This window comes from Canis lupus, chromosome 5 (assembly GCF_003254725.2).
Source record: "Canis lupus dingo isolate Sandy chromosome 5, ASM325472v2, whole genome shotgun sequence".
Classification (NCBI taxonomy): domain Eukaryota; kingdom Metazoa; phylum Chordata; class Mammalia; order Carnivora; family Canidae; genus Canis; species Canis lupus.
The window spans coordinates 40682759-40709898 of NC_064247.1; the positions used below are offsets into that span (position 1 = coordinate 40682759).

A 27140-nucleotide genomic window follows, 5' to 3' on the forward strand; every position below is an offset into this window, starting at 1 on the left:
AGGCTCTTCTTTATGTATATCCAAGTTTCTGATGTAGATCATGTTTCTTCTCTCTTAAGAACTAAGATTTCTTGCAAGGCAGGTGTACTGATGATAAATTTCCTCAACTTTTATTTTTCTGAGAAAGTTTCTATTTCCTTTTCATTTTTGAAGGATAATTTCCCTAGATACAGATTTCTAGGTTGATGGTTTTTTACTTTCAATACTTTAAATATTCCACTCCACTCTCTTCTTGTTTACCTAGTTTCTGCAGAGAAGTCTGATCTAATTCTTCTGCTTGCTCTATTATGGGTAGTGTTTTCCCCCTCTGGCTTTTCAAGATTTTCTCTTATATTCAACTTTCTGCAGCTTTTTTTTTTTAAGATTTTATTTATTTATTCATGATAGACATAGAGAGAGAGAGAGAGGCAGAGACACACGCAGAGGGAGAAGCAGGCTCCATGCCGGGAGCCCGATGTGGGACTCGATCCCGGGACTCCAGGATCACGCCCTGAGCCAAAGGCAGGCGCTAAACCACTGAGCCACCCAGGGATCCCCTGCAGCTTAAATATAATATACTTAGGTGTAGAGTTTGGGGCATTTATCTTACTCGGTATTCTTTAAGTTTCCTGGATCTGTAGTTTGGTGTTTGTCATTATTTTGGAAAATTTGTGGTTGTTAATGTCAACTATTTCTTCTGTTCTTTTTCTTCTTCTGATATTACCATTAACTGCACGTTACACCTTTTCTATTTGTCCCATGGTTCTTGGATGTTGTTTCCCCATTCTTTTTCTCTTTGCATTTTGTGTGTGTGTGTGTGATATAGCCTATTTATTTTTTACATTTTTAAAAAATTCAATTTGCCAACATGTAGTATAACACCCAGTGCTCATCCCATCAAGTGCCTTCCTCATTGCCTGTCACCCAGTTACCCCATCCACCCCCCACCTCTCCTTCCACAACCCATTGTTTCCCAGTTAGAAGTCTCTCATGGTTTGTCTCCCTAATTTTTCCCACTCAGTTCTCCTCCTTTCCCTTACAATCCCTATCGCTATTTCTTATATTTCACATATGAGTGAAATCATATGATGACTGTCCTTCTCCAATTGACTTATTTCACTCAGCATAGTAAATCTCCCCAAAATTCATGTTTAACCCTAATCGCCAAGAATGATGAGATTAAGAAGTAGGGCCTTTGGGAAGAGAATGGATGAGATCAGTGTTCTAAAAGAGGCCCCAGAGGTATCCTTTGTCCCTTCTACCATGTGAGGATCCAGGAAGAGGGCCCTCAATGGGATGAAACCATGCTTGCAACTTGACCTTGGACTTCCCAGACTCCAGGACTGTATGCAGTAAATGTCTGTTGCTTATAAGCTACTCAGTCTGTGGTACTTGCTAGAGCCCTCTGAACAGGCTAAGACAGGAAGTTTCTATTGATATCTCTAAAAACTCACTGATTTTTTCCTTGATCATATCTAGTCTACTAAAAAGCCCATAAAAGGCATTTTTGTTTTGTTAGTGTTTCTTATTTCTAACTCTTCGTTTTGATACTTTCTTAGAATTTCTCTCTAGTTTACGTTACTCATCTCTTCTTGCATGTTGTTCACTTTTTCCAATAGACCCTTAGCAATTAATCCCATTTAAAATTTCCAGTCTGATAATTCCAAAATCTCTTCCATATCTGAGTTTGGTTTGATGCTTACTTTCTCTCTTCAAACTTTGTTTTGCCTTTAAGCATGCCTTACAATTACTCATTGAAAGCTGGGCCTGATGAACTGGATAAAAGGAACTAAGGTCAATAGGTCTTTGATGTGAGGTTTTAGGTTTATCTGCCTGGGAGATACACTATGTCTATTGTTTTTGTGACCATAGCTGCCAGGGGCTAAAATTACCCCCGGCCCATTGATGTTGTCTCTCCAATTGTCTTTGGGCTTTCCTAGAGAGTTCCGAAGTAAGGTCTGAGACGTCATTCTTTCAGCTGTAATCTCTTGGTATTATACAGGAGCTCCATGGATGTGATGCTAAGGTGTGGGGGAAGGAAGTGTTCTATAGTTGAATGATAAGGTCTCAGTCTTTTTAAAGAGCATGTGTCTCTCTGGACTGTTCCCTTCATACTTTTACTGAATGCTTCTCAGTTTCACTCTATCCCCTACAAAGAGAGAAGAAGGGTAGAGAGGGTGAAGTTGGGTATTTTGCTTCACTTTGTGGAAGGCTGTTGGGGCTAAAGTCTAGTATTTCCCTTCCATCAGGTTAGATTCTGATAAAACCCATGGTAGTTGGCCTCTGGTAAAATAGTTTCCCTTGAGTGTAGGCTTTGGTTAAAAAGCACAGAATGCTCTGGGAATATTTTTATTTTTTTAAATATTTTATTTATTTATTCATGAGAGAACAGAGAGAAAGGCAGAGACACAGGCAGAGGGAGAAGGATCCCTTCGAAGGGCCTGATGTGGGGCTTGATCCCAGGACCGTGGGATTACAATTTAAGCCAAAGGCAGATGCTCAACCACTGAGCCACCCAGGTGCCCCTATGGGCATATTTTTAAATGGTTCCATTTCCCTTATCTCCTATAGAAGCATGAAAGGATTTTTCTCCCTGAGAACATGAAGACAAAATTCATGGAATTTTATGGGGCCCACCTAAGACAAAACCCCCATAAGCTTGAGGACATTAAGCCTCCAGCAATTTGTCAATTACAATTTAAGTTTCAATATCTCTTACTGGCTCCATCTGCCTCTGCTCTAATAAGCTGTATCTGCCTGTCTCTTCAATTTGGAAGGAAGAAGTTATCCTTGTGACCTTAGTTCTCTGATGGATCTAACAAGAGTGGTTGATACTTAGTTTGTTCAGCTATTCTTCTTTTGATATTGTGATATCCGTGTCCACAGTTTCTGATACAACAGCTTCTAAATTCCTTGGGATTTCTTCAGTGACGGGGTGAGAGGGGCATCTTTTCTTATTCATGATGAGCCCCTTTCAACCTTACCTGAGCTTATCCTAATAAAGTTATTCTTGATGGGCTCCATAGATGACTTCAGGACTTGGAATGGTCAACAGAAAGACCAACAGATGATCCGAGGGATGGAACTTGCAGCCCTGTACCCCAGACTCCAGCAAGGGGAGAGTGGCTGGAGATGAGTCTAATCACCAATGGTCAGTGACTTATTCAATCACACCTATGTAATAGAACCTTTATAAAAACCTCTAAACAACAGGATTTGTAGAACTTCTGGATTGGTGAACACATTGAGGTGCCGGAAGGGTGACATGCCCAGAAAGGGCATGGAACCTCTGAGCACTGTCACCCCTGTGCATCTCTTGCATTTAGCTGTTCCTGAGTTGTGTCCTTTATAATAAACCAGTAGCCATATGTAAAGCATCCTCCTGAGTCCTGTGAACTGCTCTAGCAAATTATCAAATCTAAGAAGTGGGTCATGAAAACCCCCAAATGACAGCTGGTCAGTAAGAAAAAGTTTGGTTGGCCTGGACTTGCAATTGCCTTCTGAAACTGGGGTCAGTCTTGTGGGTCTGAGCCCTTAGTTTATGGAGTCTGACACTGACTCTGGGTACTTAGTGTCAGAATTAAATTGAATCATTGGACCTCCAGTTGGTGTTGGGAGATTGGAGAATTGGTTGTTGGTGTAGAAAAATCACACACATTTGGAGTCACAGGTGACAGACTAGAAATAAGTTCTAGAATTCTTGGTTGAGGGCAGGGGTGAGGACCTCCAACCTCCCAACATAGCACACTGGAAACACAATCTTCTGTTTTGTTTTTAAATTCTTCTATAACATTTTGAGATTCCAAGAGTACTTACATTTTTTTTTCTTATCATGTGGCAATTGATTCTTATGATGATAAAAGCAGAAGCAACAAAAGAAAAAATAGATATGCTGAGCTTCATCAAAATTACACTTTCAAAAAAAATTACAAACTTTCTGTGCAACAGAGGACACTGTCAGGAAAATGAAAGGATAGCCTACAGAATGAGAGAAAATATTTGCAAACTTTACTTCTGACAAGGGTCTAGTATCTAGAATATACATTATGTGTGTATGTATGTATGTATTACACTATATATATTTATATGTCTTAATATCAAGATATATCTTAGTATATTATTAAGAGTATATATACTATATAGTATATTATTAATATATCTTAATATCTTAGATATATCTTAATAATATACTAAGGTATATCTTAATATATTAAGACACACATATATATAAAACAATAGAAAAAACAATTTAAAAATGGGCAAAGGACTTGAATAGACATTTCTCAAAAAAAGATATACAGATGGACAACAAACCAATGAAAAGATGCTCAACATCGTTTGTAATTGAAATTAAATTAAAATAAAAATCAAGGGGTGCCTGAGTGGTTCAGTTGGGTAAGCAGCTCACTTTGGTTCAGGTCATGATCTCAGGGTCCTGGGATTGAACCCCCAGGCTGGCTCTCTACTTAGTGAGAGTCTTCTTCTCCCTCTCCTTTCACCCCTCCCCCAGCTTGTGTTTAAGTTTTTCTCTCAAATAAATAAATAAAACCTTTTTTAAAAAAGAAATGGAGGATACCTGGGTGGCTCAGCGGTTGAGTGTCTGTCTTTAGCTCAGGGCATGACACCCGGGTCCCGAGATTGAGTCCCGCATTGGGTTCCCCCCAGGGAGCCTGTTTCTCCCTCTGCCTCTGTGTCTTTCATGAATAAATCAATAAAATCTTTTAAAGATAAAAAACAAAGTAAAAATCTACTGGGAGGGGGCAACATTTGGGGAGCTGAGCCACAGAAGAAAACCGAGCTTGATTTTTTAATATGGAAGTTGCCACAAAAATGTGCTCAGAGGCCCAAAACTAAAAGTTTGGTTTAGATAGATGTCATACCCTCAAATATTAGTAGCAAACATTTTTAATTTTAAAATGTTTATTTTATAAAAGCTTATATGGCTATACCTGAGATGGGATTTGAACAGGCACTTAATACATACCCACTGATAAAATACATTAACAGAGAAATACAAACAAAACTGGATCAGCAATCAATTTTAGAGGACAATGAACTTTCCTGAAAGAAGGAAGATATTCAACAAAAGAGTACAGAATACTTCCAGCAGGGAAAATCAAATGTACAGATTTAAAAACCATGATAGGGTTAACATCTGGGAGAAATGTAAGAATTCTAACTCCTTTCTTGATCTCAAATAGGATAGTGCAGATTCTTGGGATAACTAAGAAAGCATCACTGATATCCTTTCCACCCGCAACTGGGGGCAAAACCGCTGTCCACGTGACAGGGTCACCTCCCAGGCTTCATATATCATGTAGGTTTATCATGTCTGGTTTGTGGGCTGTTGATAATTCTTCTATTTTAGCCACGGTCATTGAAAACCCTTATTAAAATTCCTGCTAAAAAAACAGCAACAGCAAGAGCTAGAGCTATTCCACGATAGAAAACCAACTGGCTCACTGTCAAAACATCCCCAATGGTGGGCACAACATACTGGTTGTTTTCTTCTATTACCATTAATTGGAGGGTCTGGCTCTCGGGTGTGATGATATCAGGTAAAATGACTCCATCGGTTACTTCTTTCTCCAAGACAGGCAGATCTGATTGCAGAGAAGAGTGGAGTATGTACTTATGTACAGGGTTCAACAGAGGGATATCATGGAAAGTTACATAAGAATACATTGTAAACAATGACTATCAATTATCGGCTGGTATAAGTGAAATTACATTAAGAATATCTGGGCAGCCCCAGTGGTGCAGCGGTTTAGCGCTGCCTGCAGCCTGGGGCGTGATCCTGGAGACCCGGGATCGAGTCCCACATCGGACTCTCTGCATGGAGCCTGCTCCTCCCTCTGCCTGTGTCTCTGCCTCTCTCTCTCTGCATCTCTATGAATAAATAAATAAAATCTTAAAAAAAAAAAAAAAGAATATTTCAGGAGAACCTTGAGCTTATCTCCCAGTTATTTGGGCAGAGACAAGATTTATCGTGCCAGAGGCGGGATCTCATAAACTAAGCAACTCTGGCTACACTGGGTTTCTGCCTCATGAGGCACAAGGGCCATAGACTACGTCGTCTGTTACCTGCTGGTGACGGCGTGGTCTCTCTGATGATCCCCTTCAGCCCAGCTCGGACCTGTGCCTGAGAACAAGCATCACTAAGTAAACAAAGGGTAAGTCAAGTTAGGTGAGTAGTCTCTTGTTAAAACTTCACTGGAGCTACTGATGAAACCACTGCTAAAGAGCTCTAACATCTAACACAGTCTTTTCTGGTCCTGAAACGCCAACAAGAACAGAACAGAACACTGGTCAACTGCTATTCTCCCCTGTGCTCAGCTCACAACAATGATGTAAAAAACTACCTGTCCCTACAGTTGCAAATTTAACATATATATATATATTTTTCCCCCCCACCATGCACTTCAGTGTTCCTAAGCACTGATATAGAGAAAAAGTCTAAGGACAAATGGTGTTATTACATACAGGATGGTTTATGGCCCAACTGTGTGTCCTATAAAATTTATCTCTCCATCAATTACACCAGGATTGGAAAGACCTCATACATTGCAATTAAGAAAACCGAGGGCATGTGAAACCTGGTAGGGTGGGGGAGGGGAGGACAACACTGAAACAGTGAGGCTTTGTGCACTAAGCTCCTCCTCCATCTCTTTATCAATAACACCCCTCCCCCCAATCCTCAGTAATGCCAAACTCCCATCCATCTCATCTCCACAGAACAAAAAGGGTTCGCTATTCACACAGAGATGCCCACAGAGTCAAGATCCCATTCCCCTCCCTGGAGGTTTTGGCTCCCCTTCCAAATACTTCCCTCTGATCATAGATATTTAGCATACTGCTTTTTAGGAAAATATGGACCAAAAACATTTCTAGGAAGAGGCCTGAAAACAGACAACAAATCAGTATAATTAGGAAACCCCCCTCCCCTATTTTAATACTAAAAAGGCAAAATATTTTCTAAGCTCACGCCTGCCATGGCTGACTCTAGTGCATAGACCCTGAATGAACTCTGTACTAAGAAGAAAATGTGCTAACATACGATGTCCTTCTGCCCCTAGCTCTCAGACACTTTGCACGAATCCAAGCAGGTCATGCTGCCAATGGCATCCTTAGCATGTCAACCCTCGCAGATTCCTTCCAGTGTCACAGGAACAAGGAAGAGCCAGACTTCCAGAAGGACACGTGGTTACCTGCTCGGCAACTCTCTCCCAGTTTGTCTTCCAGATGAGCACCAAATAGAAAAGGGCTTGAAAGAAAACACAGACTATCAATCCAGACCAGAGACCTAGGGATGCAGAACGAGAACCACAGCTTAGATGTTCTTCAATGCTGTTCCTCTCATGTTAACATTCTTCCAAAATTACTGTATCCAGAGTTAAATTAACTTCAGTTAAAATAAAATAATTTCAGTTAAAAATGTACATAGTTATGGACCAGAATTAGACTCCAGTTTACCATTGATTGATCAGCGGCAATCAACCTGCCGATGAACAGTAAAAACACCACTCAACTCTCTGCTGCTTATATGTTGATTTCACAATTATGTATTGGCTTTGTTTGCACTAGGCATCGCTGTAAGTGCTAGAACACAGAACCAGACAGGCGGCAAAATCGGTGCCATCATGGAGTTTACATGCTCCTGGGGGAACAGACACCAAACAAGGCAGCCAACAGTAGCTGGATAGCTGGAAGGGCACCAAGAGTCACGAAAGTCACTGAACACTGTGATGGTGACCTACAGCCCAGAGTCAGCAAGAAGGGCAGGTGGCTCTCCCCACTGGAAGAGGGGAGGAACCAGTTGTGACAGCTCCAGGACAGGGGCTGAAGGAGAGGGAAGGGTGGGTCCCAGCCAATGGGAAACAACCTCTGTGTGGTTACTGAGATTATAAAGGGATCAGTCAAAAAAAAAAAAAAAAAAAACAGATATAAACAATGCCTATCTACTGAGAAGAAACTATTTAAACTAGTTAAATATCCATTATAGGCCAAAGTGGATATAAAATATCCACTGGCATATCAACAATTTCACCACAAAGCAGGCTGCTTTGGTTAGAGATGGAATGTGGCATAAAGTGAGAATTAGTCCATCCATTCATTCATTCCACGTGTGTCCCCCCACTGACAAGGGACACTGAGGCTGGTCCTCTGTGGACTCCAGGTAATGAAACAAGATTCCTGATAATTAAACAAAGCTTCTTTTCAGTTGAGAAGTAGGTAGACTGACTGTTCACACCCTTTGATGGGGTGACTCTATGCCTAGGAATCCATCCTGGGGAAAGATTCAGGGATGTTAGTAATTCATACACCTAGGATGCTCATCAAATCTGATTTATAAAGAGAAGCAATTTAAATTCCACAATCAGGGAAGTATTAAAGAAATGATACAAGAAAATATTACAGAGGTACTAAAAACCACGTGTCTAATGTGGTATAGAAGGCGATTACATATTCAGCATTTATGAAAAATAGAACATACTGGAATAAAAGCAATTTTATAATAATGGAATAAAATACACTGAATGCCTCCAATGTTAGTGCTCAGCAGTGTAATTAAAGGTAATTTAATTTTCTTTACATTTTATGAATTTTCCCTAAATTTCCATACTATTAAATTTCAATAATTTAAAGGTACTTTTTAACAAACCCAAGCACCTACCAAGTACAATAATAAAAAGTATCTTAGTGAACAAAGAGAGGGAGATCTTATTTTAAAGGAGTGTTAGATTCTAATAAGAGAGAGGTTTCTGTGTTTTTTTTGCACAGTTTTTAAATTTAAGTTAAATTTATGTACATATAGTATAACACTCAGTGCTCATCACATCACGTGCTGCCCTCCTTGATACCCATCACCCAATGACCTCTTTCCCTTGGACCTCCCCTTCAGCAACCCTCAGTTTGTTTCCCAGAGTTAAGAGTCTCTCATGGTTCGTCTTCCTCTCTGATTTTTCCCCATTCAGGTTCCTCTCCTTCCTTATGGTCTCTTGCACTATTTTTATATTCCACATATGAATGAAACCATATGATAATTGTCTTTCTCCAATTAACTTATTTCACTCAGCATAATATCCTCCAGTTCCATCCACATCGATGTGAATGTTACGTATTCATCCTTTTGGATGGCTGAGTAATATTCCATTTTATATAGTCACTTCTTCTTTACCCATTCATCTGTCACAGGACATCCTGGTTCCTTCCATAGTTTGCCTATTGTGGACATTGTTGCTATGAATATTGTAGTGAAACAGGTGCCGCTCTGTTTCACTACATCTGCAACTTTGGGGTAAATACCGAGTCGTGCAATTGCTGTGGTTTGTTTTTTAAGTAAACTTGAATTGTAAAAACTCAGCAGCTTATTAAGAACAGGGGTTCTTAAATTTAGGTAAATTCTCCTTCTCCAGTGTTTAGGGCAGTGCTTGGTAGCACTATGAGACAATAATAAGTATCTGGCAGTTGTGCATCCCAAATAGAGAATGACGAAGCCCAGCCTGACATCAATCAGATGCCCCATAGGCTCTCAGCCTCCACCAGTCTTTAAAAAGAGAGATGACATTGAAGAAAGTTATTCATTAAGCCACCAAGTAACATTTCCAAAAATTCAAGATCAGAAACTAAGCACATGTTTGTGTGGACATAGAGGGACTCTTATGACAGCTCCAAGATTAAAATTTCACAGAGAAATGGGGGCTGATGCAAAATTTTTACATTTAAAAAAATGTACTGACTGGATACAGAACAAAAGAACCTATTTGAGGGGCACCTGGGTGGCTGAGTCAGTTAAACAAATCCACCTTTCACTCAGGTCATGATCTTGGGGTCCTGGGACAAGCTCCATGGAGGTCTCCCTGCTCGGCAGGGAGTCTGCTTCTTCCTCTCCTTCTATCCCCAACTTGTGCTTGCTCTCTTTCTCTCTCTCAAATAAAATAAAAATAAAAGCTTTACAGAACCTATTTGAATACATACTACAGCATTTAGTCAGTCTTCTAATTAGACAATTTTTTCACTAAAGAAAATAAAATTCACTGTTACTGAAGTCTAGAGTACAGATGTGTATATATATATGCAGAACACATGTATAACAACTTACCCTAAAAGCACATGATAGATTATTTTGCACAATTCTGTACACTTAGAATCTGGATAATGAATAACTTTCTAAAAAATTAATTTGCTAAAGTGACCTCAAAAAGAAAAAAATCTAAACAGACTGATTTTTCAAAGACAAAATGGAAAAAGCTGTAAAAAGGATAAACTCCTCCAAAAGATGAGGTCATAACAGTTTCATAGAAGAATTCCATGTTTCATAGAAGAATTCCACCAAACCTTTCTAAAACAAATCATTCCTATACTATGTAAATTGTTCCAAGGCTACAAAAAGAAATATAATTCTTTTTATGAAAGGAATAGAACTTAATTTTTTAAAAGGTTTTTATTTATTTATTCATAAGAGACAGAGAGAGAAAGAGAGAGAGAGGCAGAGACACAAGCAGAGGGAGAAGCAGACTCCCTGCAGAAAGCCTGATGTGGGACATGATCCTGGATCTGGGATCACACCCTGAACCAAAGGCAGATGCTTAACTGCTGAGCCACCCAGGCATCCCACGAATGTAACGTTCATTAATACCAAACCCCAATAAAGATTACACAAAAAATATAACTACAGACTAATCTTATTATATCATTGCAAAAAATTCTTAAATAAGATATTAATAAAATCCAGCAGCCCAATAAATTAGCACATAATAACCAGGATTGTTCAATATAAAGAAAGCAATTAATATCATTTATCATAATATACCTAAGGAGAAAAATTATAGGCTCATTTCCATATGCCCTAAAAAGTTACTTTTTAAACTAAAAGCAAAAATAAAGTAAGAGAATTTAGAAATAATGTTAAATCCTATTGTAGAAGTTCTTGCAGAATAGGCACAAAAAATAAAAATAAAAGGCACAAAAATTGGAAAAGAAGAAGTAAAATTATTTTTTAACCTATGACATATAATTGTATTTGAGAAAATACCCAACCATTCTTGTTGGAAATATCTAAAAAAATAGACTTAATGTATATTTCCTAAACATGATTTAAAAAGCATGTACACACATATTTACTTATGTGTGTTTGTGTGTGTGTATGTTAGCCCCAAATCCTTCATGATATTTATTATAGAAACACTGGAAGCATTATTTATAAAAGTCCTGAAAAGGACAAGCATTTCTACAACTACTACAATAATTTAGTATATTACTAGAGGCAGAAAAAAAAGAAAGAAAGAAAGAAAGAAAGAAAGAAAGAAAGAAAGAAAGAAAGAAAGAAAGAAAGAAAGAAAGAAGAAAGAAATCAGTAGTATAAAATCTGGTAAAGACAATATAAAATTATTTGTAGATGATAGGACTGTATACCTGAAAAAGCCATGATAATCAACAGAAGGCTATTATAATTAAGAAGAATTCCAAATTGTATCAAAATACAAAATTCACAAATAGTAACTAATAGCCTTCCTACATACAAACAACAACCACTTAGATTACATAGTGGAAGGGAAAGCCTCAATAGCAACAAAAGGATAAGATGTCCAGGGCTAATCTTTTTTTTTTAAAGATTTTTATTTATTTTTTATTATTTTTATTTTTTAAAAAGATTTTATTTTTATTTATTTATGAGAGTGTGAGAGAGAGAGAGAGAGAGAGAGGCAGAGACACAGGCAGAGGGAGAAGCAGGCTCCATGTTGGGAGCCCGAAGAGGGACTCGATCCTGGGACTCCAGGATCGGGCCCCGGGGCAAAGGCGGGCGCCAAACCGCTGAGCCACTCAGGGATCCTTTTAAGATTTTTAAATTTATTTATTCATGAGAGACACAGAGAGAGAGAGGCAGAGATACAGGTGGAGAGAGAAGCAGGCTTCATGCAGGGAGCCCGATGTGGGCCTCGATCCCAGGACCCCAGGATCAAGTCCTGGGCCGTAGGCATGTGCCAAACTGCTGAGCCATCCCGGCGTACCTGCCCAGGGCTAAAATTAACAAGAAATGTGTAAAAAGCTATCAAGGAAAATGATTTTAAAAAATGCTTGAACTAAAGCTAACATTTCCTTTTATTTTTCAAAGATGTTATTTATTTGACAGAGAGCACAAAGCAGGGGGAACAGCATGCAGTGTGTGAGAGAGAAGCAGACTCCCCACTGAGCAGGAAGCCCGATGCGGGGCTTGGTCCCAGGACCCTGGGATCATGACCTGAGCTGAAGGCAGACGCTTAAACTGACTAAGCCACCCAGGTGCCCCCAGAAACTTAACATTTCCAAAATGTTCATCAGATATTTGAACATAAACTATGAAGAGTGTCACTAATGCACCCAATTCATGAAAACACAAACAGCCTCCAGGTCTTGAACTAACAGGTGGCTGGATGTTAGAGTTGCCTCCCTTTTGACATGAGTGGATTTATTGCCTAGGGACAAAAATCTACAGGTACTGTTTTGAGATTAAACCCAGGAAAGAATTTTTCTGAGGAAGAAAGGAGATGTCTGAAAAATAGAAGCCGCCCCATGTACCACTTTGTTTACTTGCACTTCAGGAAAACTGATGCTGAATGGTAATGCCTTAATAAGAGTAATAAATATCTGGGTTAGGTATGTAGTTTATGGAGATAATAAATGCTATAATGCCATAGCTATTATAAACTCTCAACTCTTCTCTGAAATCAGGATAAATCTCTCACAGATATGAAAGATTATAGAGACAGAACTGGTAAGACTTGGCAGCATCATTGGGGCAGAGTTCTTGAGCCTGGATGACTAGATCAGAAAGGGAATCAGGAGGCAGAGATGTTTGCAAGGCCACTGTGAATATGTGGGGCAGCTGAAATACCAGAGTAGGACCTCAGGCATGAAGTCAGGCCCAGAGATTGAGATCCAAGAGCCAAAGACACCAAAGACTGAGGCCCTGAGACTTTTGAGGAAGAGAAGGGAGAATAAGAAAAGCAAAAGAATCATCTCCTAGCCCTTGGTGAAGGCCTACATTCAAAGAGCATAAGATATAAAAAGTGCCAGAGAACACAACAGAAATAAATACTAAAAACATGTAGTGTGAACTCATAAGATAGGGATCATAAGGCAATCTACTGAATGGGAGAAGATATCTGCAAATGATTTATCTGATAAGGGGTTAGTATTCAAAATATATAAAGAAGTTATATAATCGACACCAAAAAAGCCAATCTGATTAAAAAATGGTCAGAGAACCTGAACAGAGATTTTCCCAAGGAAGACATACCGATAGTCAACAGACATGTGAAAAGATTACTAATCACCAGGGAAATGCAAATCAAAACTACAAGATATCACCTCACACCAGTCCGAATGGCTAGTACAAAAAAAAGACAAGAAATAAAAAAGTGTTAGCAAGGATGTGAAGAAAAGGGAACCTCATACACTGTTGCTGAGAATCTGAATTTGTGCAGCCACTTAGGGAAAGAGTATGAAGGTTCCTTAAAAAAGAAAAATAGAACTACCATATGACCTCACAATTCCACTTTTGGGTATTTACCCAAAGAAATGAAAAACATTAATTCAAAGAGCTATATTTATCCCTATGTTTATTACTGAATTATTTTTAATAGCCAAGATATGGAATATCTTGTCCATCAATAGGTGGATGGATAAAGAAAATACACACACACACACGCGCGCACACACACACACACACACACACACACACACACACTGGAATATTATTCAGCCATTAAGAGAATGAAATCTGGCCATTTTCAATAGCATGGATAGAGCTAGAGAGTATAATGCTAAGCAAGATATAAAGTCAGCCAAAGAAAGGCAAATATCATATGATCTAATTCATATGTAGAACTTAAGAAACAAAACAAATGAGCATAGGAAAGATAGACAAACTAAGAAACACTTAACTACAGAGAATAAACTGATTATCAGAGGGGAGGTGAGTTGGGGAAAAGGAGGAAATAGGTGATGGGGATTAAAGAATACACTTATCATGATGAAAAAAAAAATATTTAGGGACACCTGAGTGGCTCATCGGTTGAGCGTCTACCTTAGGCTCAGGGCATGATCCCAGAGTTCCGGGATCAAGTCCTACATTGGGCTCCCTGCATGGAGCCGGTTTCTCCCTCCGTCCATGTCTTTGCCTCTCTCTCTCTCTCTCTCTCTCTCTCTCTGTGTCTCCCATGAATAAATGAATAAAATCTTTTTTAAAAAATTAGAAAAAGTAAAATTATTTTTATTTACATATGACATGATCCTATATATACAGAATCTTAAAAATCCACACACAAAAAAATACAACAGCTAATAAATTCAGTAAACTTACAAGATCAACACACAAAAATCAATTGTGTTTTAATATACCATCAAGGGACAATATGAAAAGGAAATTAAAAATTCTATTCACAATAGTTCCAAAAGAATAAAATATCTAGGAATAAATTTAACCAAGGAAGTAAGGAACACTAAGAACTATAAAACACTGCTGTAAGAAATAAAAGGCCTAAATAAATGGATAGACATCCTGTATTCATGGACTGGAAGACTTGGTATTATTAAGATGGCAATATTCTCTCCAAAGCAGCCTACAGGTTCAATGCAGATAAAATTTCTAATGGCTTTTTTTTTTTTTTTTGCAAAAATGGAAAACCTGACCCTCAAATTCATGTGGAATTCCAAGGATCCCCAAATAGCCAAAACAAAATTTAAAAAGAACAAAGTTGGAAGGCTTACACTTCCTGATTTCCAAACTTACTACACAGCTACAGTAATCAAAACAGAGTGGTACTGGTATAAGCCAGACAGAGAGACTAATGGAGTAGAATAGAGAATCCAGAAATAAACTCATCCATCTGTGACCAACTAATTTTCAACAAGCGTGCCAAGATCACTTAGTGGGAAAAGAACAGTTTTTCAATATGGTGTTCACTTCACCTAGGTAATTCATCATGTTTCAGGTCTGAGGCTAATCCATTACGGAGGAGGGCAAGTCCATCCACCGACCCATGACAGGTGCTCACAGGACTAAGCTATTCTCTCTTGTAGTACTGAAGCTAATGTAATTACTGCGCAATTAATTAATCCTGGCCTCATCCTGAGGGCACAGATTATGCCTATTTTGTTCGAGACTGTACTTCCAGTGTTTTTGTACAGACAAGGCACTGACTGGGTAGAAAATAATGCCACAGGGACTACTTTTCAGTTAACTGTTTTATATCTCAAGCAGTTTATCTTAATATGACAAATGATATTTGAGGTTGATCATTGAAGAATCAAAAACATACCTATTATCCCAAGTTTAGCAGCAAACATCAGAGATACTCCAATGGGAAAACCAAAAACATAATAACCAATGGCATTCAAGATAGCACCAATCTTTTGTTTTCCTGTACCTCGTAGGACTCCCCCACAGGTGCCCTAAAGAGAGAAATACCAAAACCAACACTGCAATAATTTACCTGTCATCACATCAAGTTTGGAATACTACATTAACACATCACAAGTTTTAGATATGGTCAAACAGTTCAATCTCAAAACAGGAATTGCACATTATGTAAGAGATAAAGAAAAATATTTTCCTTCTAAGGTGATGTTAACAACAATACACTATAGCAACTTCATTAGAAACCCCTCAGGTAACATTATTTAAACCTCTATTTTAAAAATACTTTGTGGGGTGCCTGGGTGGCTCAGTCAGTTAAATGTCTGATTCTTGATTTTAGCTTGGGTTATGATCTCAGGATCGTGAGATTAAGCCCTGCAATGGGTTCTGCACTCAGCAAGGAGTCTGATTAAGTTTTTCTCTTCTTCTCCCTCTGCCTCTCTTCTGCTAAAATAAATCCTAATTTTTTTTTTTGTAAAAGCATATGTTAAAAAAAGAGATTCACTGATGGAAATCTCTGCAGAAACTAGTCTGATGATCTCATGGCTGAAAAAAGTACTAATGGGATCAAGGGTTTCAAAAATGCCCAGAACCTGAGTGGTGATAATCATCTTCTTCTCTTCCACATTATTTTTAACAAAGCCAGTGTTCAATAGGTACCACATCTTCAGAGTGACATTAACAAATAGAGAAATTCCTTGGGGGAAAAAGCAACATGGCAAATGTACCTAGAAATCATGCCATGAAGGCTAATTGCTGAAATTGGGACTAAGCCTCAAGGCATCAATTCCAGGGTACAGAAGAGTCTTCAAATACCTTTAAATCTATAGAAAATCATCAGCCTAGGGAAAGACTTTTTAGTGGTCAGAGTTAACTCCAAGGTGGCCTGGCCTGCCTTGGACAGCACAGCAGAGATCACCGGGATCACTTGGCTAGAATGTCACACAGGGCATTCAGGCCCCAGATAAAGAAGAGGCGGCTAGATAACTCTGGTTTCTTCCACCTTGAGATGCAGTACTCTAGAGCAATCTATATTTCCCACAAATGGCTAAGAATGCTCGAAGCAAGAGCATTGATGAAATCATAGACTTTTAATTCAAAAGTTAGAAACACAAAGCAAATTTTGCCATGAATATTAGACAGAGTAAAATCGTAAAATCACCCCAAATACTCACTGCAAGTGCATCAAATAGATGAAAGGGAGCAAAAATAGGCATCACTTGGCTCACAAGGTAAATAATATCTCTGTTGGAGGAAAAGAAAGCAGTCAGTGACTCAAAAATCACATGTGAGTGGAGTACTAATTAACTATTGTTCTGACAAACTTAACAAATTGATCAGGTAATTCAGTGAAACCCGACTTTTCTATTGGACAAAATGAGTACACAATAAAGCTTCACTAATTTAACTTTTATTTTTTTAAGATTTTATTTATTTATTCATGGGAGACACAGAGAGAGAGGCAGAGACACACATAGGCAGAGGGAGAAGCAGGCTCCATGCAGGGAGTCCGATGTGGGACTCGATCCCGGGATTCCAGGATCACACCCTGAGCCAAAGGCAGATGCTCAACCACTGAGCAACCCAGGCATCCCTAAATTTTATTAGTTAGAATTTAGGGTAAAAGGTATGTGGTCTAAGCTGCTATTATAGAGGATTGTTCTTTTTTTTTTTTTTTTTTTGCATGAGCGCAAGTGGGGGGTAGGGGCAGAGGGAGAAGGAGACATGCAGACTCCCCATTCAGCGGGGAGCCTGACGTGGGGTTCAATTCTAGGACCCTGAGATCATGACCTGAGCCAAAATCAGGAGTCAGATACTTAACCAACTGAGCCGCCCAGGCATCCCAAGGATAACTCTTAAAGTTTTGTGTATGAGTATAAAAATGTGCAGGTTGGAAAAAAAGAAGGTTTCAGCCTATATAGGGTAATCTTTCTCTGTGAATAGGAGTCTTCCTCAAAAATGGAGCTGAAAGTCGGCGTTCATATCGGAAGCATATGCCTCCTCATGAATCCTCTAAACTCTGATTATGGTGGAAGATCTGCCTGAGGGGAAACTACAGTAGGGGTACTGGGATTTTGGAGAGACACAGCAGAGCTAGGGGTGACTAAAGTCCTGCACAATGGAGCCAATGTGGTCATAATATGTAAAATAGGCTATCATACTGTCCCCAAAGGAAGCCTTCTGCATCCCTACAATTCACCCTAAAGGGGAAGACTGCTGGTCAACAGATACCACCAATACAGCCTGCAGGCAGCCATCTCACAGAGGAGTGACATCCTTGAACTTATTCATAGGACCATAAAGTGACCTACCGTGTACATTATCTCTAAACAAAATGACAATATGGTCTTTATTCAAATAAAGGCATTAACCCAGTGTTTAACAGACACTGAAGAAAATCAACAGAAAAAAAAAAAAAAAAAAGGAAAGACCAAAATGAGCGTGCAGAAAAGCCAACACAAACAGCTGACATTTCTGTAGCAAATACAGCATGCAAGGAAAAAATAGCAAATGGGAAAAAATGAAATGAAACATACAAACACTAAACTAAAACATCCTATTTAAGGACTAGATAATGAAATAGGACAAAATAGTAAATTTTAATTTGAAAGACAAAGCTGAGGAAACATGCCAAAACAGAGACAGAAAGTGAGAGAAAAGAGACAAACAAATTAACCCATTAAGTCTACCATTTATATAAATTTCCTAGAGCTAAAGAAAAATCCAGTGCTTCAGACTGGAAGTCTATAAAGTGCCATACTGAATAAAAGAAAAAAGATTCACTTTTACCTAAGCACATCCAAGGACAAAAAGAATATCTGAAAGATTTCCAGAAAAAAATTCTCCTTCAAAAGAATAAGTGTCAAATTAGCATGAAAAGTCTATACCCAGGTGACATCATGGAAGATGGTGGAATAAGAAGCTCCAAGGATCAATCCTTTTACCCAAACAATTTTTGAACTGTTAAGAAATGTCAAAAGCAACCATTTCAGAACTCTGGAGTCTAGCTGAAAGCTTGCAGCAATTGTGCATGATGAGGAAAGAGGCTAGTAAGTATAGATGAATTTTGGTGTTCTGCATAGTAGCTACTACCATTTCCCATCCCCTGGTCTCATGACAGGCAGCTACAGGGATGGCTGCCTGCATTCCTGATGTGGCTTACTGCGGCATGCTGGACAATAAAGATCTTTTCCTCCAAAAACCAGAGTTGTATGTTTTGCTCTCTTTGGCAGTTCACTAAGGAACTGGCACAGAGGCCGGCCACTGTCCTCAACCCCTTTGGGCCGAAGTGCCTTCCAATGCAGTGCTTGTCACAGACAGAACTTTTAAAAAATAGTCTTTTCTTATTGGATCAATACATTTACAGATGCCTGGGTGGCTCAGTGGTTGAGCATCTGCTTTCAGCTCAGGGTGTGATCCCAGGGTCCTGGGATTGAGTCCCACATCAGGCTCCCTGCAGGGAGCCTGCTTCTCCTTCTGCCTGTGTGTCTGCTTCTCTGCATATGTCTCTCATGAATAAATAAAATCTTTTTAAAATTTTATTTTAAAGACATTTAAGGAAATCTGCTAGGCTACTGGCTGAATGATAATAGACACCATACACAACAAGGAACACAGTCTTTGCAAAAAAAAAAAAAAGTGGTTTGGAAAACCACAAATGGACAACTGCAGAACAGCAATGAGAACAAGCAAAACAGCAATGGACAAGGAAGAAGGAGAACATGATTTCCAGTTATCTCATTACAATATTCAAAATGTAATTTCAACAGCAACAACAACAAAATCACAAGCATACAAAGAAAGAGGAAAGAATGGCCCATTCACAGGTGAAAGATAAATTGTCAGAAACTAGCAAATATTGTCAGAATCAATTTTTTCAGAACTCTTAACCAAAGACTTGCAGTGACCTGGGGAATGCTTCTTCAAGAAAATCTGCTGAGTCTTGGTAATAATTGGGAGCTCTGTGGTGTTCTCACTGACCTTAGTACTATCCCCTGCTCCCAGATCAGCAGTAACCTTGAAAAATAACAGCCCAGGGGCACCTGGGTGGCCTAGTCAGTTAAGCATCTGCCTTCAGCTCAGGTCATGATCCTAGGGTTCGAGGATCGAGCCTTGCATTGGGCTCCCTGCTCACAGGGAGTCTGCTTCTCCCTCTGTCCCGCCCCTCTCCCAACCCCGCACCCGATGCTACTATTCTCTCTCTTGCTCACTCACTCTCAAATAAATAAAACCTTTTGAAAAAAAGAAAAATAACAGCCTATATTTTCAAGATTGGAGGAGGAAGTGTCAGCTGAACTTTTTCAAACTTCATTCTCAAAGAATAATTATTTTGTAGATAGATCAATTATCTGGTTGTTCCTCAGAAGAACAGGTTTTTCATTTCATTTGACTCACACTTGCCCAGTGTTAACATTGATCTCTGAGAGATGTTTGTCAAAAATATTTATGGGGAAATGGTTTAGCTGCTGCTGTCTGAAGAAAAAAGATAAGAGTTGGCATAGACAATGGACAAACTAACAAGTCTGGTTAGGAAAATCTGGGTGATGCGATAGAAACAGCAGCTCTGAAAACTCTGACATATTCCTGGGAATCTAGAAGGCCATATGCACACATATGTCTGTGCACATGCTCAAGAAAGACCAGAGAAGGCCCTAATCTCTCACCTCTGGCTGAACTTGAGGCTCTGCACAAGCAGGAAATGAGGGGTTAAGGCCAAATTGTATCGGCCTGAGTGTTGAAGATATGCCCTGACACATGCACAGAGAGCCCCCCCCCAGCCAAGAGTGGGAGATGTCTGGGATGCAAGTATCCAAGGAAATCTTTGTCCAATAATTAGCTGATCACTAAACTAATGCAAGAGACTTTAGTGGCCACATTTGACCAAACAAACAAAACAGATCTTACTAAACTAATTCATAAAAGTCACTCAGCGACAACAACAACAAAAAACCTTGGGGAGGCAGAATTCTGGTTTCCAGAACTGCCATATTATAATATAAAAAATGTCCAGTTTCAAAAAAAATTAATAAAGAAATAAGAAAGTATGGCAGATATATGGGGGGTGGGGGGAAGGGGACGCAATTACTAAAACTTATCTTTGAAGAAGCCCAGACTTTGGACTCACAAAAAAACCCTTAAATCAGCTATTTTAAATATGTTCAAAGAGTTTTTTTTTAAACTGTATGTAAAGAACTAAAGGAAAATACAAGAATGATGTCTCATCAAATAGATAATATCAATGAAGAGAAAGATATTATAAGAGAAACATAAACTGTGGAGTTGAAAAGTACAAAAACTAAAATAAATAATTCAGTAGAGAGTCTCCACCTGGCAGAAGGAAGAATGAGTGAACCTGAAGATAGGATAATTGAGATTATTCCATATGAGAAATAGAAAGAAAAGTAAATGAAGAGAAATGAACAGAGTGCAGAGACCTGTTGGCACACCAAGTACACACACACACACCGGTTGTCCCAGGAGGTGAGGAGACAGAAAGAGGCAGAAATAAAAGGTTTTAAAAAAAGAATGGCTACAAACTTTGATGAAATACGTGAATCTACATATCCAAGACACTCAAAAGACACCAAGCTGGATAAACTCAAGGGAAAGGCAAGGTCATTTGCTGAGAGTGATGGCCAAAGATAGTCGGGAGGGATCAGTGGTTTGAGGAGAGCAGAGAAGGTCTAATATGGATTATAGAGATGGACAATGAGATGACCAAAGAGATGGAGGATAGGCAGTGCTGAGGGTATATTTGGGGTTGGTAGTCCTAAATTTCTAGGCAACCAATGTGTCCTAGAAATGGATCATGGCTTTTCCAAAATGATCAGTTATTAGCACAGAAAATGTGCAATTGGATTCCTCCAGGGTGGGGGGATCTGCCATACAGGAGGGCGAAAGGAATTTAGGTTACTAGCAAGAGTTACTAAAATAACGCACTATGGCATCTAAGTTATAGATGTAGAGAAGGAATGGCAGGGATGTCATGACAGACTGAGAATAAATGCAAAGTCAGAGGTGTCAACATATTAGAGGGCCCATGTGGTTGAAGAATCTTTTTAAGCACACACGTTTGAGAATCTTTAAAAGCATGTTTGAAGGACTGGAGTTGTGGCCAACTGCAGGACTGGAGATGAACAGTTCTATGTGATGACAAAAAGCAAAGAATGACCATGGGACAGTGCACCTGAAGCAGGGAGAGAGAGTTCCTGGGGTGAGGACTAGGGCACTGGAGTGAGGGACTGGGACAATGGATGGCTCATCCATGCAGATGCTAAGTTTACCCAGGATGCTGGTAGGACTTGGGGATAAAGAGGAAGACTACAATGAAGATGCCAGAGCTTTAGATCAAAGAGGAGAAAATGGAAATATAAAAGTATATATCACGTGTACAGATGCCAGCAGCTGAAAAAGATAGGAAATACTGTCACTAACAGAACTGAGAAGCAAAAATGTCAGAATGTGCCAAAAAATATTAAAGATCAATAGGTACAAATGTAGGATGCTGCACGTGGACACAAGAAGACACCCACATGGAGGAAGGGTGGGGATGCAGCCATCAAAAATTATATTTCTCTAGCAGTCTGTCAGGAAGAATGAGCTAGAATGGAAATAGCTCGGCTCTAAATGGTGGTGACCAAGAGTACTATCTTCAGGTGTGTGTGAATTCAAGAGGGTGGAACTCAAAATAATATTCCACAAGGAATTACATGTATCTATCATGGAGAAGACTCTGCAGAGCATGAGAGCCACCTTCAGAGAGCTGTAAGGCTGTAACTCAGAAATGGACTTTCTCAGAAACATAGAATTGAAAGAAGTGGGTGAAAGTTAGTGGTGGGGAAGGGGAGGTTTTAACTCAAAATAAGGGTGTCTCAAGACCCAAAGCTGCCTCAGGAGACAGCAAGTTCCCTGTTGCTGAGGCCATAAAAATGTAAGCTGGACCACTTGGCACAGATGTATTGGAGGAATCCCAATGTCAGAAGGGTGATTACACCAAATAGCCCTTTAGATGCATTTAATCCCAAAATTTGCTAAATTTGGAAAGTTTTTTTGCCATTATGCCTCCTAGTATTTTTTTTTTTTCACTCCCGATTCTCTCTCCTCTACATTGGGAACCCTTAATTACATTTAGGTCAGTTATGGCTTGCTGATGCTCCATTCCTCTTTTTCTAGTCTTTCTTTCCTCTCCACATTTCATTTAGGATATGTGCCATTGCTCTGTCTTCAAGTTCACCTATCTCCTACAGTATCCAATCTGCTGTTAATCTCATCCAAAATATTTTCATCTCATTTTTTTCCCCAGATCTATAAATTCAACTTGTTGCTTTAAAAATCTTTGATGGCTTACTTTAACATGCTCATGTTTTCCTCCAACTTCTCCAAAATACAAAACAAGGTTATAAAAACTTTCATTATCCCTGTGCACTAACTATCGTTTATTTCATTTCTGGGTCAATTTCCTTGATTGTCTTCTCATTATGGATTTGTTTCTCACTTCTTTTCATGCCTGGTCACTTTTAATTGTGAGCAGGCATTGTGAGTTTTACTTCCTTGGGTACTACACAGTCTTGTATTATTTTAGACACTCCTGAGGTGTGATGCAGTTAAGTTCTGGAATGCAGTTAAATTTCTTAGAAATGGTTTGATCCTTTCAGATTTGCTTTTATGTTTTGTTAGGAGGCACCAGAGCAGCCTTCATTCTAGGGATGATTTTCCTCCACTGTTGAGGCAAGATGAGAACTCCAATTATGAGAACTCCACTAGCTGCCCCACACCTCACGAGGTTGGTTTGTTCTGGCTGGTGGGAACACAAATTCTTCCCAGCCCTGGTGAGCTTCAGAGATTGTTCTTCCTGCTACTTTCAGGTGATTTTCCCATAGCTTCAATTACTATCCTCATGGAAATAAGTTGAAGATGCAATGGAGACCTTCTCCAAACTCTCTCTGGAAGCTCTCTCCCGCTAGTGCTCTGCTTTGTGGACTCCAGTCACAGGCCTCCCCAAACTTCTAATTCCCTTCCTTCAACCCAAGAGATGAAAGGGCTTTGCCAGGTCCCCATCTGGGCTGTGGCCTGGAAATGCCCTCCTGGTGAGCTGGAGCAATCACAGGGTTTGCTGTTTCCTCTCTCATAGATTACTAATCCATGCTGCCTATTGTCTAGTGTCTGAAAAACATTTGAAAATATAGATTTTTGTCCAATTTTTTAGTTATTTAAAGCAGTAGAGTAAGTCCAGTCCCTATAATTCCATTGGACAATCTCCCCAGTCCTAAGATTTTATAAGAATATGTCGGGGTGCCTGGATGGCTCAGTTGGCTAAGCGTCTGCTCAGGTCCTGGGATCGAGCTCCACCTTGGGCTCCCTGCTCAGCAGAGTCTGCTTGTCCCTCTCCCTCTGCCCTACCCAACTTGTGACTTCTCTGTCAAATAAATAAGTACAATCTTTTAAAAAATATGTTTAAACATTCATCTAAAACCAGTGAGGTCATAGAAAAGAAGAAAAAAAAACAGTGAGGTCATATGAAAATAGAGCATACTTAAAAGTAATAAAACTGAATTTCTTCAGAATAGTAATCTGAGGCAACCAATGCAGATTACTGAAGCTTTTTCATCAGGAGGATCTGGTTTATTCAAAAGGTACTTCATTATATCTAAATAATTACAGAGTTGCAGAAAATGCAATAAAATTCAACATAAGACTGACTTAATGATTAATACCAATTCTGCCCTTTTGATTCAGGCATGCATGGTGTCAGTGTGCTTTGGACTGGGAGATGCCTTTCTGGGGATGAAGATGTTCCACATGTTTTTCTGTGTCTCTTTGAGCAAAACTAGCACTGAGCACAAGAGAAACCCTACTCAGGTTTGATAAATAAAGAAACTGGATATTGGAGGAATAGGGGATGGTTATCAGGGGCTTCCTTCACCCAAATTCATTCAAAGTTGGTACTCTGGTTCTCATTCCTGGCTGCACTATGGATTTTCCTATGCAGGAAAATAGTACTCACCTCATCAAACCATAAAAGTACACTGAATAAAAGAAAGTATAAAACAGAAAACATTTTTTTAAGAAGGTGAGTACATACTTGTCACTGGTAAATATGTAGGCAACGACATCCTTCAAAGCTGCAAGTAAAACGCCCACTACGAGTGCGCAAACACCTGAAATATACAGAAGAAGCAACTGGAAATGAGAATTCTCCAGCGTGTAATAAATCCTAGGACTGGATGCTCATGAGATATTTCTGTCAATGGTGTAAGAAATGTGATAATTTAAAGTGCTTCTTCTTACTGTCTATGAAAAGAACAACGAAGATCAGATGATTCTGATTCCTTTTCCTAAGGCGGATGCCTAGAAAAGATGTCAGTAAGATATCAATACAATCAGAATCTTCTCTAACTGCTCAGATCCCAAAATATTAAAACTGCTAGAGGAGGCAGCGATCCAGGATTGTGGCAAATCAGTCGTCACACAGACTTTGGTCAGAAAATAAGCCTGCAGATGCTAACAATATGAAAAAATTTTCAACAGTACCGAGAGTAACATTAGATCATCGGTACCTAATAACAGAAAATCATAATTAGAAGTTTTCTTTAACTGAGTAAAGTGGAAAGAGCTTCAAGGATATTTAAGCTGAGTACATCTCCATAAGTCAATTCCCTAGAGAAATTGATTATGTGTATTTTAACTCAACACACAGAACTCAGTATGGACACCAGAGAGTGGAACTGCTTTAACTTACCCGCACACAGAAGAACAGTGACGCTAGAGTGCCAAGCCTGCTCAGCATTCCCTGCACCCAGAGCATTACCCACTCGGACACTGGCCGCCACACCAAAGCCCAGGGGCACCTGAGAATGAACAATCACAAATCATAGTAAGTCCGAGGGCCTGAAAGTTAGAATGTTAGTGCCCTCAGGTCCAATCACGTGAGAAGCCTAGAGAGACTGGAATCTGTGTTCTAGAACTGGTTCTATTACATCTGAGCTGCGTGCCCATAATCAAATTGCTCAGTCCCACTAACACCCAATTTCTTCATTGCTACAGAAATACAGTGGCTGCCCTGACCACTCACATATATCAGAGCAGAATTCCTTAATGAAGCGGGACTTGAGGGTAAAGCACCTCCTTTATTGGCTAAACACATACACCATCAAGATTTAATTTAATCTTGCTACATTCTACAAGAGAAGATTTAATATATTATAAATGTATAAATAATTTGTAAAAATTAAATGAACTATGAGAAAAAGCACTTAGAACAAAGCCTGGCACACTGTAGGAACTCAATAAATGTTGATGAAATCTGACTCTGTAACTCCCATCATGTCAAACATCCCATATATTGAATTATGCAGGACACTGAAATATGTCCCTTCAAAATAGCAAAAATCTATTTTTCATCATTCATTACAGAAATCTGAAACTATAAGTTTTCTTGCTTCTTGAATAGACCATTATTCAACCTTCAGGGTCATGTTTTTCACCTCCTTTTATTGTCCTGTAATACAGTGTTGCCCTCAGGATCTATTCAGGTAACATGGATTGTTACTGAATACTCTGGTTTTAGCTGTCATGTCTGCTGACAATTTATATATCAGCTTTAACTTTTCATTCCTACTAAAAACAGCATTCTCCCAACAATCTCTGTTACTATTTTGAGAATCAGCATGAGTTGGTAAAAAAAAATGTATATATACATATATTCAATTAAAAACTTTGAAAAACAATGGACTTGACTATATAAAACATTTTAAGACTTGTCTGCCCAGGGTACGCCTAATTGTCCTCTGGTTCAAGATGAGTGACTGGCTCACATGTTCAACTCTCTTCCCTCCCATATCCCATTAAAATGTCAGTAAAGATGCTTAGCAGAAACATAGTACATTCACAACACTGAGAATAAGAGAGCAGACTGGCTTCTAGAAGAGGGAAAGCACATTTCATAATCCTGGGGTAGAACCACAGGAAGCCACAATCCCAAATACAAACAGGCAGAGGCCAGATCCTGCTAGTTCTTCCCAGTGCAGCCTCAGAAGGCTTGAAACTTCAAGTACATCAGCGAGGCAGTGATGAGCACTACACAGGGAGATTTGGTACCAACAGCACATCCAGACCCCATGGCCTATCTGGATCTCACTCTGAGACTCACAACACTCAGAAAGACTAGGCGAAAATAGAAAAAGCAAAGCAGGAGAGCTCCTTGTATGATGTGAGCACCTCAGAACCAAGCCCTTCTTTTTTTTTAATATTTTATTTATTTATTCATGAAAGACACAGAGGAGAGAGAGAGGCAGAGACATACACAGAGGAAGAAGCAGGCTCCATGCAGGGAGCCCGATGTGGGACTCGATCCCGGGTCTTCAGGATCATGCCCTGGGTCGAAGGCAGGCGCTAAACCACTGATCGCTGAGCCACCCAGGGATCCCCAGAACCAAGCCCTTCTTGTTTTGTCTTGGGGGTGGGTGGGTCATGGGAAGTGGGGTAGAGCAGAGGTTGAGGAGGTCAGGCTGCTTGCTCCTCACCCATAAACCCTAAAATGAAGATCCCACTTGATAGATGCTACCTTTGTACTCAGCTCCCTGCTGGTCCTTCCCATTCAAGGGAAAGGTCTGTCAGAAAAATCTGACAGTTTCCAATTGTTACTGTCAGAAAAATCCCCAAGTAACAACGTCGGAAAAGCCATGCCAGCCATTTATTTTATAAATCAATGTATTCATGCTTTCATAAGTACAAAGGGACTAATAAAGATCACCAGATCTTT

The 27140-nt window shown here is 39.4% G+C and overlaps 1 protein-coding gene across 5 annotated transcripts in view; it reads right to left on the minus strand.

Annotated features, from left to right (window-relative positions):
- ALDH3A2 (aldehyde dehydrogenase 3 family member A2) overlaps positions 1–27140 on the minus strand; it is a 125119-nt gene that overhangs the window by 49581 nt on the left and 48398 nt on the right. For 4 of the 5 annotated variants that reach the window (XM_025428212.2, XM_035716876.2, XM_035716875.2 and 1 more), the window contains exons 11-17: positions 25119–25227; positions 24462–24537; positions 16555–16624; positions 15282–15414; positions 7188–7282; positions 6064–6121; positions 5497–5582 (exon numbers count right to left, since the gene is read on the minus strand). In XM_025428212.2, the coding sequence (XP_025283997.2) occupies positions 5497–5582; positions 6064–6121; positions 7188–7282; positions 15282–15414; positions 16555–16624; positions 24462–24537; positions 25119–25227 (627 nt within the window). The remainder of the gene's footprint in view (positions 1–5496; positions 5583–6063; positions 6122–7187; positions 7283–15281; positions 15415–16554; positions 16625–24461; positions 24538–25118; positions 25228–27140) is intronic. The other variant, XM_049110244.1, reaches the window with a different exon arrangement.